Source organism: Conger conger, chromosome 9 (genome assembly GCF_963514075.1).
Source record: "Conger conger chromosome 9, fConCon1.1, whole genome shotgun sequence".
NCBI lineage: Eukaryota > Metazoa > Chordata > Actinopteri > Anguilliformes > Congridae > Conger > Conger conger.
In genome coordinates this window covers 19,562,513-19,575,231 of record NC_083768.1, presented here as the reverse complement: position 1 = coordinate 19,575,231, position 12,719 = coordinate 19,562,513, and the positions used below count along the sequence as shown (strand labels likewise).

General features: G+C 42.0%; 1 protein-coding gene across 1 annotated transcript; it reads right to left on the bottom strand.

The window, feature by feature from the left end:
• Window positions 1-506: 506 nt before the first annotated feature.
• Window positions 507-12,151, bottom strand: LOC133137581 (protein asteroid homolog 1-like). Its single transcript, XM_061255912.1, has 9 exons — window positions 10,787-12,151; window positions 10,179-10,368; window positions 8,951-9,143; window positions 8,373-8,505; window positions 2,677-2,763; window positions 2,110-2,229; window positions 1,513-1,635; window positions 1,121-1,193; window positions 507-619 (listed from the first exon to the last, which is right to left on the bottom strand). Exons 1-9 carry the CDS (start codon window positions 12,149-12,151, stop codon window positions 507-509), a joined length of 2,397 nt encoding a protein of 798 aa, XP_061111896.1.
• Between the last annotated feature and the right edge of the window lie 568 nt (window positions 12,152-12,719).

Genomic DNA, 12,719 nt, shown 5'->3' with positions numbered 1-12,719 from the left:
TGCTAGTCATGGCAGGCGGGTCGCTAATCTAGCTGAGTGAGTTGCTAGTCTGGGAGAGTGGTCTGCTAGTCTAGGCAGGTGGGACGCTAGTCTAACTATTGCATCTGGGGCGGCCTGTAGCGTAATGGTTAAGGTAAATGACTGGGAGACGCAAGGTTGGTGGTTCTAATCCCGGTGTAGCCACAATAAGATCCGCACGGCCGTTGGGCCCTTGAGCAAGGCCCTTAACCCTGCATTGCTCCAGGGGAGGATTGTCTGCTACTTAGTCTAATCAACTGTACGTCGCTCTGGATAAGAGCGTCTGCCAAATGCCAATAATGTAATGTAATGAGTTGCTTTTCTAGGAGATTGGGTTACTAGTCCACATGAGTGAGCTGCCAGCCTAGGAGAGTCAGTAGTCAGGCTCATATGCTGTCTCATTTGCCACTGCTCACTGCTGGCCCATCAGTCATCGGCACAGGCCTGTTAGTTGCCAGTGCTGGCTCATCAGTTGCAGTATCATTGGCTTACCGTGATAGGTAAATGGCCAGCCTCTGCCTCTCATGTGGGTGGATGGAGGTATCGGCTGGGGGGTGGTTGGGTGGGGGTATAGGCTGGGGAGTGGTTGGGTAGGGGTAGGCTGGGAGGTGGGTTTAGGTGGGGGAGGAGCAGGGTGGGTGGTGTTTCACTCTGTCTCCTCCACAGAGCAGCAGCACAGCGAGCTCTTGAGGGCATTCCACACCCTGCTGAAGAAGCTCCGGAAAGCTTTCTTCTTTCCCACCTCTGAGAAAAACAGGAGTGTCCCCTTATTGTTAATATCACTGTAAAACCTGAGAGTTCAGTGTAATCAAATGGGGGAAACAAATCTGAATCGTTTTAGTACGTCAACTATCTATTCAAGTATTCACTGGTCCTCACATTTTAAGTTAAGTAATTAAGTTTGATCATAAATAGTAAAATAATACCATAGTAAAGTAATCATTCAAGGTTTGCAGACCATTTTCTGGATTCCCTTTGATCACACAATTTCTGGATTTAACTGAGCTGAGGGGTTCCAATATTCATATATACACAGTGAATTTAAGAGCAAAATGTACATTTAGCCATTTTCCATCCAGAGCACATTATCTGTGAGACTCACTCTGTGGGAGGCTCTCTGGCTGATGGGCTGCTTCCCCATCTCCCAGCGCCCCCATCTCTTCATCTGCAGCACACTGGATGAAGGTATGGTAGAGAACATAAGACCAAATTCAGGGGCCTCTACAAAGTTCTGACCCATATGAAAATACATCATAAATACAACTATTGGCACAACAGATATACACTGAGTACCTGACCAGACATCACTCTTCAGTTCGCTGTGTTTGGGCAGGTAAATCTTTTGAATTTTTTTACCAGGAAATGTTATGAATGTTCATATAAACACTGCGGTCTATTACGGTATCTTGGTCTTGAGTTCATCCTTAAAAAACATAAGGAAGCACATTTAAGGTTGTAGTTTCCCAGAGTGAAAGCGCTGTGTAAAATACTTACGACATCCTCAAACTCCATCGCATCCACTGCCACACCAGTGCTGGGGACAGCCTCCTCTCCAGGGCAGAGCTCACTGGAGGCTTCTGCCTCTGCCACTGCGATGGTGGAGGTGTCATAGGTCTCCTGCAAGACAGTTACTGTTTTAGTTGTTTAGCAGGTGCTCTTCTACAGAGCTAGTTTACACTTTAAAAACAAGCCATTTTTGCAGAAAATTAATCAAGCAGTTCAGATTAATGACTTTAAGGTTACACAACACTTTCATGGAGAATAAACAAATAGGGTTTCCTGGGTTAAAACAGAGAAATACTGGATGGTAAATTCAGACACCCATTCACACACACCAACAGCGATTGGCAATCGGCTGCTTTGCAAGGTACCAATCAGCTTGTTGCGATTTGGGGGTAATTGGGGGTTAGGAGTCATGCTCAAGGACATTTCAACACACCCTGAGCGGGGATTGAACCAAAAACCTTCTGATTACCAGACGACTGCACTTCCTCCTCAGCTAACGCCCCCCCCCCCCCCCCCCCCTTATCACTATGGCGATCATTATGAAATGACTTTAATGAGAATAAAAGCACTGTGTAAAGTCCTTACTACATCCTCCAACTCCATCGCATCCACCGCCACACCAGTGCTGAGGACAGCCTCCTCTCCATGGCAGAGCTGGCTGGAGGCTTCTGCCTCAGCCACAGCGATGATGGTGTTGTGGGTCACCTGCAGGACAGTGACATTACAGTTCTAGTCATTCAGCAGGTGCTTTTCTACAGAGCGACTTCACACATTACAAACAAGCCATTTTTGCAGATATTTAATTAAGCAGTTGAGCTTAAGGACTTTAAGGATTGCACAACACTTTCATGGAGAATAAACAAATAGGGTTTCCTGGGTTAAAGCTGAGAAATACTGGATGGTAAATTCAGACACCCACTCACACACACCAACAGCGATCGGTGACCAGCTGCTATGCTAGGTACCAATCAGCTTGTCGGGATTTGGGGGTAATTGGGGGTTAGGAGTCATGCTCAGGGACACTTCGACACCCTGAGCGGGGATTGAACCAAAAACCTTCAGATTACCAGACGACTGCACTTTTTCCTCAGCTTAAAACTGGGTCATTACTAAATGACTGATAAGAAAATGAAAGTGCTGTACGGTACTTACTCCATCCTCCATCCCCACCACGTCCACCTCCAGATGTTCTTCGACAGTCGGCATGCATTCCACGAAAACATAACCGTAACCTTTAGTCTGCAGTATGACAAAAGCCAAGAGAAAGCGAGATACATTACAGTGTGGACAAGGCTATGAACAGTTTTGTCCTTCAAGTAATATAGGCCCACTTATGGTCATTTTGGAGGGATTGCACTTCACCGTACGTTACGTTTCAATCAAAAAGCCCATAGGTTTTGGACTGTCTGTTTAAATCAGTGGTTTAATCGAATTTGGTTTCATATCCATATTGCCTTGATGCGTAGCTATGCGTATTAAAACGTGTTTAAACTGACCAGAACTTTTTAATGAGGATAGTCCCTTCCAAATTTCGTTTTTATTTATTGAATTCTGAAATGCACTACATTTTTATTTGTTGAATTATGTGGCCCCACAACCAATCAGAATTTACCGTTACCGGAGGCTATTTCCATAGAAAGGGACATGGCGATGCAAAGATTAATATAATCGTGAATAATCAGGTTGTAAATATCTTGGGGTTTTCATTGTTTTAGCCTATTTCATATTCAATTAGTTTGTTTGTTGTTTTCATTTCACCAGTGCTCCATCGTCTTTAACTGCTCGATGATTTAATCTGTATGATTTGTTTAGATACTTATGTTTAGTTTGTTTATCTGTGTACCAAGAAATTTGACTCTGATTGGAAGATTTGATAAATTATGTGTTTTTCATGTAAAGAGACCAATAAAAGAAACTATTTCATATTAAATTAGGAGGCTATGCATAGCGTTAATATGAATACCACCAGATTGTATACATTTTATTTTCCAACAATAAATATTGAACACGCTGTGACAACCGGTAGGCCTAACCTATTTATTAAGCTGGTATTATCATTTGGTTGTGCACTCATAATGAGCAATGATGGATAAATAACTACTTATTATTTATAGTTACAAATACCAACCAGGTAATAGCCGAGGCCTTCCATTCAGCAGCCTAGTCTGATGAAAAGCCACAGCAGGTAAAAGCGAAAGCTGAATAGCAATGTTGGTTACTGCAATCATCGGCCTTCTGCTGAATGTGCAACATAGGCAAGTACTTTTCCGTGAATTAATTCATTTATTTGATTTCATTTCATCTATTGTCCAGACGTGGAATGCATATGCTAGCAAACTGAAAATCCGGAGGTGAAACTCGCTTTGGGGATTTTCCAAAAATCATACTTTGTAAAAAAATATATATAAACAAATAAAGAGCAACATGTGAATAGCCTGAAAATAACGTTTGTTTTCCTTTAATACTATTTTTAAAAGCCACTTATCTCTTTCCTACGATCTTCTCGTTGGACTAAAAAATAATACCATTATTGTAAAACTTGATTTTCCAACATGTGAAGTGTACTTTATTAACCAAAGTCTCAAATTTTTCAAATAAAAAATCTAATACCCCTGAAGATGAGGGCCATGAGTCTTTAAGTTCTATTATTTGTGATTAGGTTAGAGAACACATTTGGAGAGATTTTGGACCATTCCTCCATTCCTTATATATAACTTATATAATACATTGAAAAAGAAATAGCCTACCGAGAGGATTCTGCTATAAAATCCGGTTCTAATATCCATCTTCTATTACTTATGTCCTGTCCTCTAGTATACTCAGCAGAATACTCGCCAAAGCAGGATTATTTGTATTTATTTAATTCTGAACTGAAAGGCATCTACTGTGACGTCACAGCCTAAACTCGATTTGAAATGTAAATACTGGAGAAATGACGTAAAGATGACTGGTGGTGCGTCACTGAGTGTAATTTAAACCAATCATTCGGGACCCTCAAAATGTTTCAAATAAAAATGTTTCAAATAGAATGGGACCTAATAGTAATTTAGTGTGCTTGAGTAGTTTACCAGATAGAGTCTGGAGACTGAGATGGCTATTCCAGAACATGTAGGTTGTTTTCACTCAACCATTTCTGTGTAGATTTGGTGCATGTTTGGAGCCATTGCCCGCTGGACAATCTTCCTGTCCCAGCTTCCTAGCAGAGACAACCAGATTGACTGCTGAAAATTCCTGGTACTTTGTTGAATTCAATGTATGCTATTGATTAAACAGTGTCCCTGGACCACTGGCAGCAAAATATCCCCAAAACATCCCCCCACCCCCACCTCCATATTTGACAGTATGTATGAGGTGCTTCTCCTTGTATGCATTCCATTTTGCCGCCAAACATTCAATGCTGGTCTCATCTCACTCTCTTCTGGGCATAATTCCAATGAGGCTTGGCAAACTCAAGATGCTTTGTTTATTGTGCTCAGTAAGAGCTGTCTTTGTGCCACCCTTCCAAAGAGTTTGCGCAAAGACAGCATGGAGGTGCCATTTTATGTTTTGCTTTAGATTTGGTGGCCCCAAGACACAAACAATGTCTGCAATTCTTACTGCGATCCTTGGGTTACTCATGGCCTCCCTCACCATCTTGCCATGTCGGTGGGGATAATATGCACTTGCATCCTCTTCCTGGCAAGTCTGCAACCATTCCATATGGTTTGTATTCCTTTGTATTATTGCCCTTTCAGTGCTAAGTGGTATGTTTAACTGTTTGTGACCAACTTGTGATGGTCAATATAGTTCTTTTTGATTGAGATTAACAAAATGAAAGTAAAATTGTATTGCCAATTTCACTTTGTTTCATTTTATCTTAAATAATTGTTAAGGGAGCGAATCATTTGGACATTATGCTTTGCCGCCTCACAGCAAGGAGGTCCTGGGTTTGAATCCCGGTCGGCCGTGGCCTCCCTGTGTGGAGTTTACATGTTTTGCATGTTCCCCTCGTGTTTGCGTGGGTTTCCTCCGGGGTACTCCGATTTCCTCCCACAGTGCAGGTTAGGCTGATTGGAGAGTCTAAATTGCCCGTGGTTATGAGTGTGTGAGTAAGTGCTTGGTGAGTGTAGATGGATTGGAAATAAACCCAGAATAAAATACAACTACGAGGCCAGATGGAAAGAAATTGAGTGGACAGTAAGAGAGGAGGTACAAGTTAATGCAAGAATTGGGAGATACCACATTATTGAACGAGCTATCAGATAGAGATAATCAAGGTAAAACTGTGTTAAAAAAAAAAAGAAATTAAAAGATAAATGCAATTTACATAACCAAGACCACCTTAGGTACCTACAAATAAAAGAATACATTAACAAGACAATTATAGTATAAAATAATAACAGAAAATAAAATAATCATATCTTGCATATCTCATGGCATAGAGGTGGACCATGCCCAAAAATATTTAAAAATTATATTTAGGCTTCCTGCAGTTGAAATCAGAAAACACCCTCAATATAAAAGAACAATTGGAAGTGGTGGATAATTGAAGCAATGTCAACAGAGGGGTTTATGTAGACAACTGTGGAAAAAAACAACCTCTCCTACTTTTTCTTTACCCCCGCACAGAATATTTTTTTCACAAATAAACATGATTGCTGGAGACTTACGTGAGAGAAAAAAAAGCAAATCAGTCTTGTATTTTGCAGTTGCCCCTACGTGGCTCAATTTGAATGAAGATCCATGGTGTCCTGCCTGGAAATACAAAATTGTATGTCTTTCATAGAAAAATACCTTTGGAATAATGTATTTAGGGAAGTTGGAGGAGCTTGAGTAGAGACATTCGTTATAAAATACCTTGTTTGATTAGCTGTGATTGAAAGCTTATATTTTCTTAATCTCAACAAAACAAAGTTCTGTAGAGGGCACTGTTGTGCTTAAAAATGGTATGGCAGATTACGATCGGGGAAGGAATGAAGCCCATTTGTTGTATTTTATTATGGAGCCTGGAGGAGGATTTAAAAAAAATGTATCCATTCAATGACCTATACATTATTTGAGATTTCGGCTTATGGTTGGCACAAAGATTGACGCAGATCAATGAATCTATGCAGAAATGAAGCAGAATATGACCATGCATTTATTGTAAACATACATTTATTCTGCTTCTAATTTACATATCAGATGGACAGCCAATCTATAACCCTTCCAATATTTTATGACCAAATGCTTATACTTTGCTTATACCAAAGTACTTCCAAAGGGTATTAGATTGTATTGACCCCAAGTTATATATTTTCACATCATTTCCATGTGAAATTCTTTTCATCATTTCAAGCTGCAAAGCGCTTCAGCTCCAAATGCCACAGCAGCTCACATTGTGTCTGGACTGACTGACAGCTGTACAGATTGACCTGAGGTTTGCAGGTGAGAGTGCTTTTGTGCTATTAACAGACACAGTGCCTATCCACCTGGGACTCACAGTGGAACAGTACAGAGGCAGTCCCTGTTGGGTAAATCCCATTCTCTAAGCACTGTATCATGCATATGAACTACACTAACAATCGTAAGCTCATCACACAGTGCCATTGTCCGGGCATGGGACATGGGTGTGACTAACAATTATTGTGGCTGTAATTATCAGGTTCTCCACCAGATGTGCGAAGCACTACAACTTCCATGAACAGTTATTCATTGGGTGCCACCTGTTACTATGTTTAACTTAAATCCAGCAGAAAGAATTCACAGCAGCATAATCTAAAGCAATATAAATCAAGCTTTTATTTACAGTTAATTCACATCATTATTGGCACTCCTGACTGGCAATGCACAATAAATAATATCATTATTGAGAGAATCTCAAAATGCCAACATGAAAAATACTTTAATGTTTCAATGGAACCAACCAAAATCAAAAAATAATTTAATAAAAAATAGATTTCACCAAAATCAAGGTTTCATCATTTTTGGCACCTCTGGTTTAGTACTGGGTGCATCCACTGCTGGCAAGGACAACGGTGTGGAGTCTTTTCCTGTAATGCTGCAATACCTGCATATTATATGTCTATAATGCACACCTACCATCCAGACGACAGTGTACATGTGGTATTAAAAAGTATATCGTAATGCCTTGCCAAAGTAAACTCTTTCCAGCTATGCTATTAAAATGTGTTTTTAGGTACTGTTATGTACGGCACTGAGGACTCGGACGCAGACCAGGGGATAATCTAAAAACGTTGCAAGTTATTCCGAGTTCAAGAGCCAAGAGAACCAAGACAATGCCAAAAGCAGAAAGCAAAAGAATAGTCGAGTAAACGGGCAAAAGGTCAAAAATCCAGTAAAGCAAAGGCCGAACGTACAAAAGGCAAAACAAAACATGTAAAACACACGTCTCCACATTCGGGAGTAGACATTTGCATAGATTGAAAACCCGAAACTACCGTAAACACACGAATAGTGGGACATGCAGACAGGGGAGTGACTTGGCTGGTAAACATTCAGACGCAGCCATAACAAGGGATCACAAATGAGAAACTATAATGGAAAACAATAACCAAGGATGTATGATAATGAATATATAACAAGAATAAACATAAATAGAAGCAGGACAGATACAGAAACATTACAGGTACAGTGCAAATGGGCAAGCATTTCCTGAGCTGTAATTACAAATGGAATGCCACTATGTGTCCTGTCTCCTCCTAAAACAGTGACATTAAAAATGAGTGCTACCTACTCTTCATCAGCATCATCATCTAGTACAGCGTACTTGTTGGGGGAGAAAAACTTCTGTGTAGCTCCAACACCCTGATCTAATTACTGGCATTCTCCCTCTTTGTGGACTGGGGCTTGAAAAAGTCAGCACCCACAGAGCGCTGCACCGCCACTTGGATGTCCATGTAGAGCTGTGCAGGAAAGGGGGCTCCCATCAGCAGGTCCTCTGGGGTACTGCCCCACTTCATCTCCACCACAGCACCGTGCACGAATGTCCCACTGTACAGCCTGTCCCAAGAGAGACACGAAAGTCTGCATGACCTGGGCACGAGCGAATTCACGCCTTCACCAAGAGCCTTTCACTCAGAAGACCTGAACTGCTCTTGATTATTATTTATTATTATTTTAATATTATTATTATTATTTGTAAAATTGTCAAAAACAAGTGTGGTTTGTTTATCATTTTCTTTTACCTGACACTTTCACAAATAATGTTAGTGAATAGCTAATACAACTTCATGGGACAACACTTCTGGAATTCTAGGATTTGTGTAATTAATGATTCACTAAAATTATTTGTGAAAGTATCAGGTAAGAAAATAACAAACAGGCCATACTTGTTTTTGACAATTTGAGCTTTCATGTTTCTCCTGACTACTTCTCCTGGAATATTGTTTTATCTGAAAGGGTAAACAGCCCTTTGTGAGAAAGGGCACAGTCAGGCATACTGTACCAGGCACACTCTGGCTCTGGAAGTGGACAGCAGAGCAGCTGGTTCAGGTAGATGCTTATCCACAGACAGGATTGCCACTGGCTGTAAGCATGGGCCACATCCAAATCAGGCCCTCTCCTCTCATTCGCTCTGACCCGTAGCCTGCCCAGCCTATTACAGACTGCCCTCACGCCTGGGTACTCAGCCGCTGGGCCTAGAGGGAGAGAGTTGTGTTGACCATTACCGATGATGTAACACCACCCGTCTGGGCATCAGTGACTGTCATTACTGTCAGTGACATCAGTTCAGATGAGCCATTGAGCTTCCTACAGAACTCTGAAATCAACATAACTGTGAAATCAACCAATGCTGCACTAAGGGAGACAAGGAACAAAGGCAAAGAACAAACAGCACGGGAGTCATGCTATTGCATTGGGTACATTATTTCCATACCATTGTGGAATGTATGCAGCATTATACATATACAGTTCAATGTACACATAAGGAAATGTGTAACCAACTACAGATGTGGTATTGTACTGCCTATCTTTTGTGTATATGATACATTGCGTTCTACAGATGATAGAATGTTCACTAGTGCCAATGATAACTTAAACTGATATAGATAAAATGTATGTCCAGGCACAGTTAACCGAATGCACTGTCCCAATATAAGTTACACAATGCATGCACTATTGGTTCTGAATCTTGCTTCTGGGGTATCAATTTGTGGGCTGGTTTTCATTCCAACCACGAGTGCAATCCCAGAACTTTTTCTTAATTACACTTAAAGGCAAGCTGAAATGAAAATGTACTTTTTCCTCAATTTAATAAATTCTTCATACCCATACAAACACATCTTAGTGTATAATACATGGCAAAGTGTTTTTCATCCACTTCCTGGAAAACTAGATTTTACAAGATTTGATGTGATCGTGTGCCTGTGTATGTCGATAAAATGTTGTTCCCTACAGCTTCAGGTTCCCCCTACATCTGGACAAAGGGAGACCTTCTGCTCGTGAGCCCCTCACCCTCCCTGATGATTTTAGAACTACCCCATCCACTGATGCTTTTAAAGCCTTTTTTTTTGCCAACAGGCCTTGCTTTTAAAATCTATAAAATCTGCTGGAAAGATTTGCCACCGCAAATGAGAAGAAATTGAATTTATTATTATTATTAAATAATAATACTAAAAATACAGTAATCCCTAGCATATATGAGGGACAGTATGCCTTACAATTTGCTGTACCTCTCTGGCTGCCTCCAAGTCTGCAGAGTTCTCCATACACAATGCCCAGCAGCAGAGCCTGGACCATCTGCAGGTTAGGTTTGGGCTTGGAGCTGCTTAGCCAGTAGCAGGTAACACACACAGGTAAATTGAGGTGGGGGCGATCGGCTATAGTAATGGACTCGTCTGCTCCCAGAGTCTCCAGGAGAACCTGGAGTCGGACAGGTAAAGGCACCTACAAAACAAGTGAGTACATGAAACATAGTCAAGCAAACAGAAGTGATTTGGATCTCTCCATCATTCATATGGTATGATGCAAATTAATACAATATCTTTGGGCATCAAATTTAGGTCAAGGGGTTTAATGCCTAGTTATTGAGTACTGCAAGGAGAGAGAACATTGAGAGAAATGTCCTTTGGCTCTGAGGTGAGAGCAATAAACTCAAATTCTCACATCGTAAGAATGGTACTACTTAGCTGGAATAACTGGTTAACTGTGCGGATGAGGAAGGATGTGCAATAAGGCTGAATTTGAACTAAATGCTCATTAAAGGACCCACATAGTATTTTTTGAAGAAGGTGTGAAGGGCTCAAAAAGCTTCACTGACACAATGACTAAGCGTAGCTACCTCATTCAGTTTCTCCAGAGGCAGCTGCTGGATCCCACTTGGAAGAATGGCGTCAATGGAGGCTCCCTGGAATTTGAGACCCTGCCTGTCAAACTCCTGCACATGGTAAAGCGGGCTGCCCTCGGTTGGATTTGTGGTCTCTCCCTGCTCGCTGCCTTGCCCCTGGAGAAGCTTCCTATTCCCATCCAGAAGCAGGCCATAGAAGACCTGGCGGATTGGCAGGGAGGTTGTGTGGCTGCTGGGAAGCTGGCAGTTCTCCACCTGCACTCCCAGTATGGTTTTCTGCAGCACCAGGACGTCAAGAATGAAAGAGGGCAAGTGGCCCCTGGACAGTCTATCCAGGAGCCATTCGGGCAAGTGTCTCACAGGCTCCGGGAGGTTGGCTGGTGTGTAGTATTTTGCCAGGTTGTCCACTGAAGCTCCGTGCATGAAGTACTGCGCCAGGTTGCTGTGGGAGACTTTGTACTCCTGCATTCCGGAGATTATATCCTGAGTGATATCCTGGGCACTGTCTCGGACAAGAACTTCATCCATCGCTTCCTCCGGCCCAGGGAATTGGGACAGCCAATGGAGCAGGCCATCAATGCGGGCGTGCATCCACCAGTGTGCAGGCTGGGCCACTTGCGAGAAGTTAACCCGGCTGAAAAACGCATCCATGGACCTTGGGCTGGTGTAGTCATTGCCAACAATCACCGCAAAGAGAGGGAGCAGCTCTTTGTTCATGTTATTGAAGCAGGCACAGAAATTGTTGATGGAGAAATGGGAGACTGGAATGTACCTTTCCTTGGTCTCCTGGCACATGCTGATGTTGTGCCACTCGAAAAACTCGTATGGGAGGTACCCACCCTTCAAGTCGAAGATATAGAAATCACTGTCCTTGCTTAGCACTGCACAGTTCCACTTATTGGCCAAGCAGGCAACCTCTTGGTCAGCCTCAAACATGCAGTAGATAAAGGGGACATTAAGGCTGGACAGCTTCTGTCTGAAGACCGCTCTGGAGAGGAGTGTGAAGGGAGAAACTTGGGACTGCCTTGCCTTCCCACTTGACATCTTGCTAGCCAACTCGATCCTGCCCTGGACTCGCTCTTTTAGTCTTGGAAATTTCTTGCCACTGTAATCAATCGCCCCATCCATCACGACAAAAGGCTTTATGTTGCAGGTGGTAAGGGCATCAAAGAATTGTTGGATGATGTTTGCGAAGGATTCATAGTCTCCCCCGTGCCGCTGGTCCAAGCCTGATTTGACGTGAAAGTTGCAGAGCAAGCTGTTTCCATCAATTACAAGTTTGGTGTTTTTTAGCTTTCGTTCCTCATAAAACTGTTTCTTATTTCCTTCAATGTAACTTGTGAGTGCTCTCACACCCATGGTTTCTGCTAGGTGCAAGGTGCAAGGTTATTATATACAGCCTCCACCAGCAAATATAAAACATATTCCTCATAGCTACGGTAGCTACCCCTGGGCCCATCTGTCTGCATGCACAAAACCCCTGTGCAGAACCCATAGCTCCTTGTTGTTGTTTTGAACCATCCTATGACTCATATTAAGGCCATGAGTCCCAGCTGACTGGAGCAGCCACCTGTTTGACTCCTGAACAGAGACAGAAACACACCAGCAGACGACTAGCATGAAAGCAGATGATGATAAAGTTCAATTCACTGGCATTTTACTGCACAGATCACAAGGTACTTGCAAATACTTCTGGACCTTATTACCTTGAGATGATGTCCTGATTTATGTACAACTGGTCAATCTGTTTTAATCAAGTTCAAATATACAGTATTTTTCGATTAAAGACTCTGGAATTTAACTTGAGTATTTCTTCATATGGAATATTTAGAGGGTCAAGATGGGCTCATGCTGTTAAAGATACTGTTGCATGTATGCAAAAAAAGTTATTTAGATTATAATGTTGCAATTAAAAAGGAAGGCTGTA

Bases quoted from the DNA above. Each gene is read 5' to 3' on its own strand.
- LOC133137581 (XM_061255912.1), bottom strand. From the start codon at position 12,151: ATGGGTGTGAGAGCACTCACAAGTTACATTGAAGGAAATAAGAAACAG. The intron at 10,369-10,786 runs GTAGCTACGCTT...GTCCGACTCCAG, and splicing joins CTCTGGAGAAACTGAATGAG to GTTCTCCTGGAGACTCTGGG. The intron at 2,230-2,676 runs GTAAGTACCGTA...ACTGTCCTGCAG, and splicing joins TGGTGGGGATGGAGGATGGA to GTGACCCACAACACCATCAT.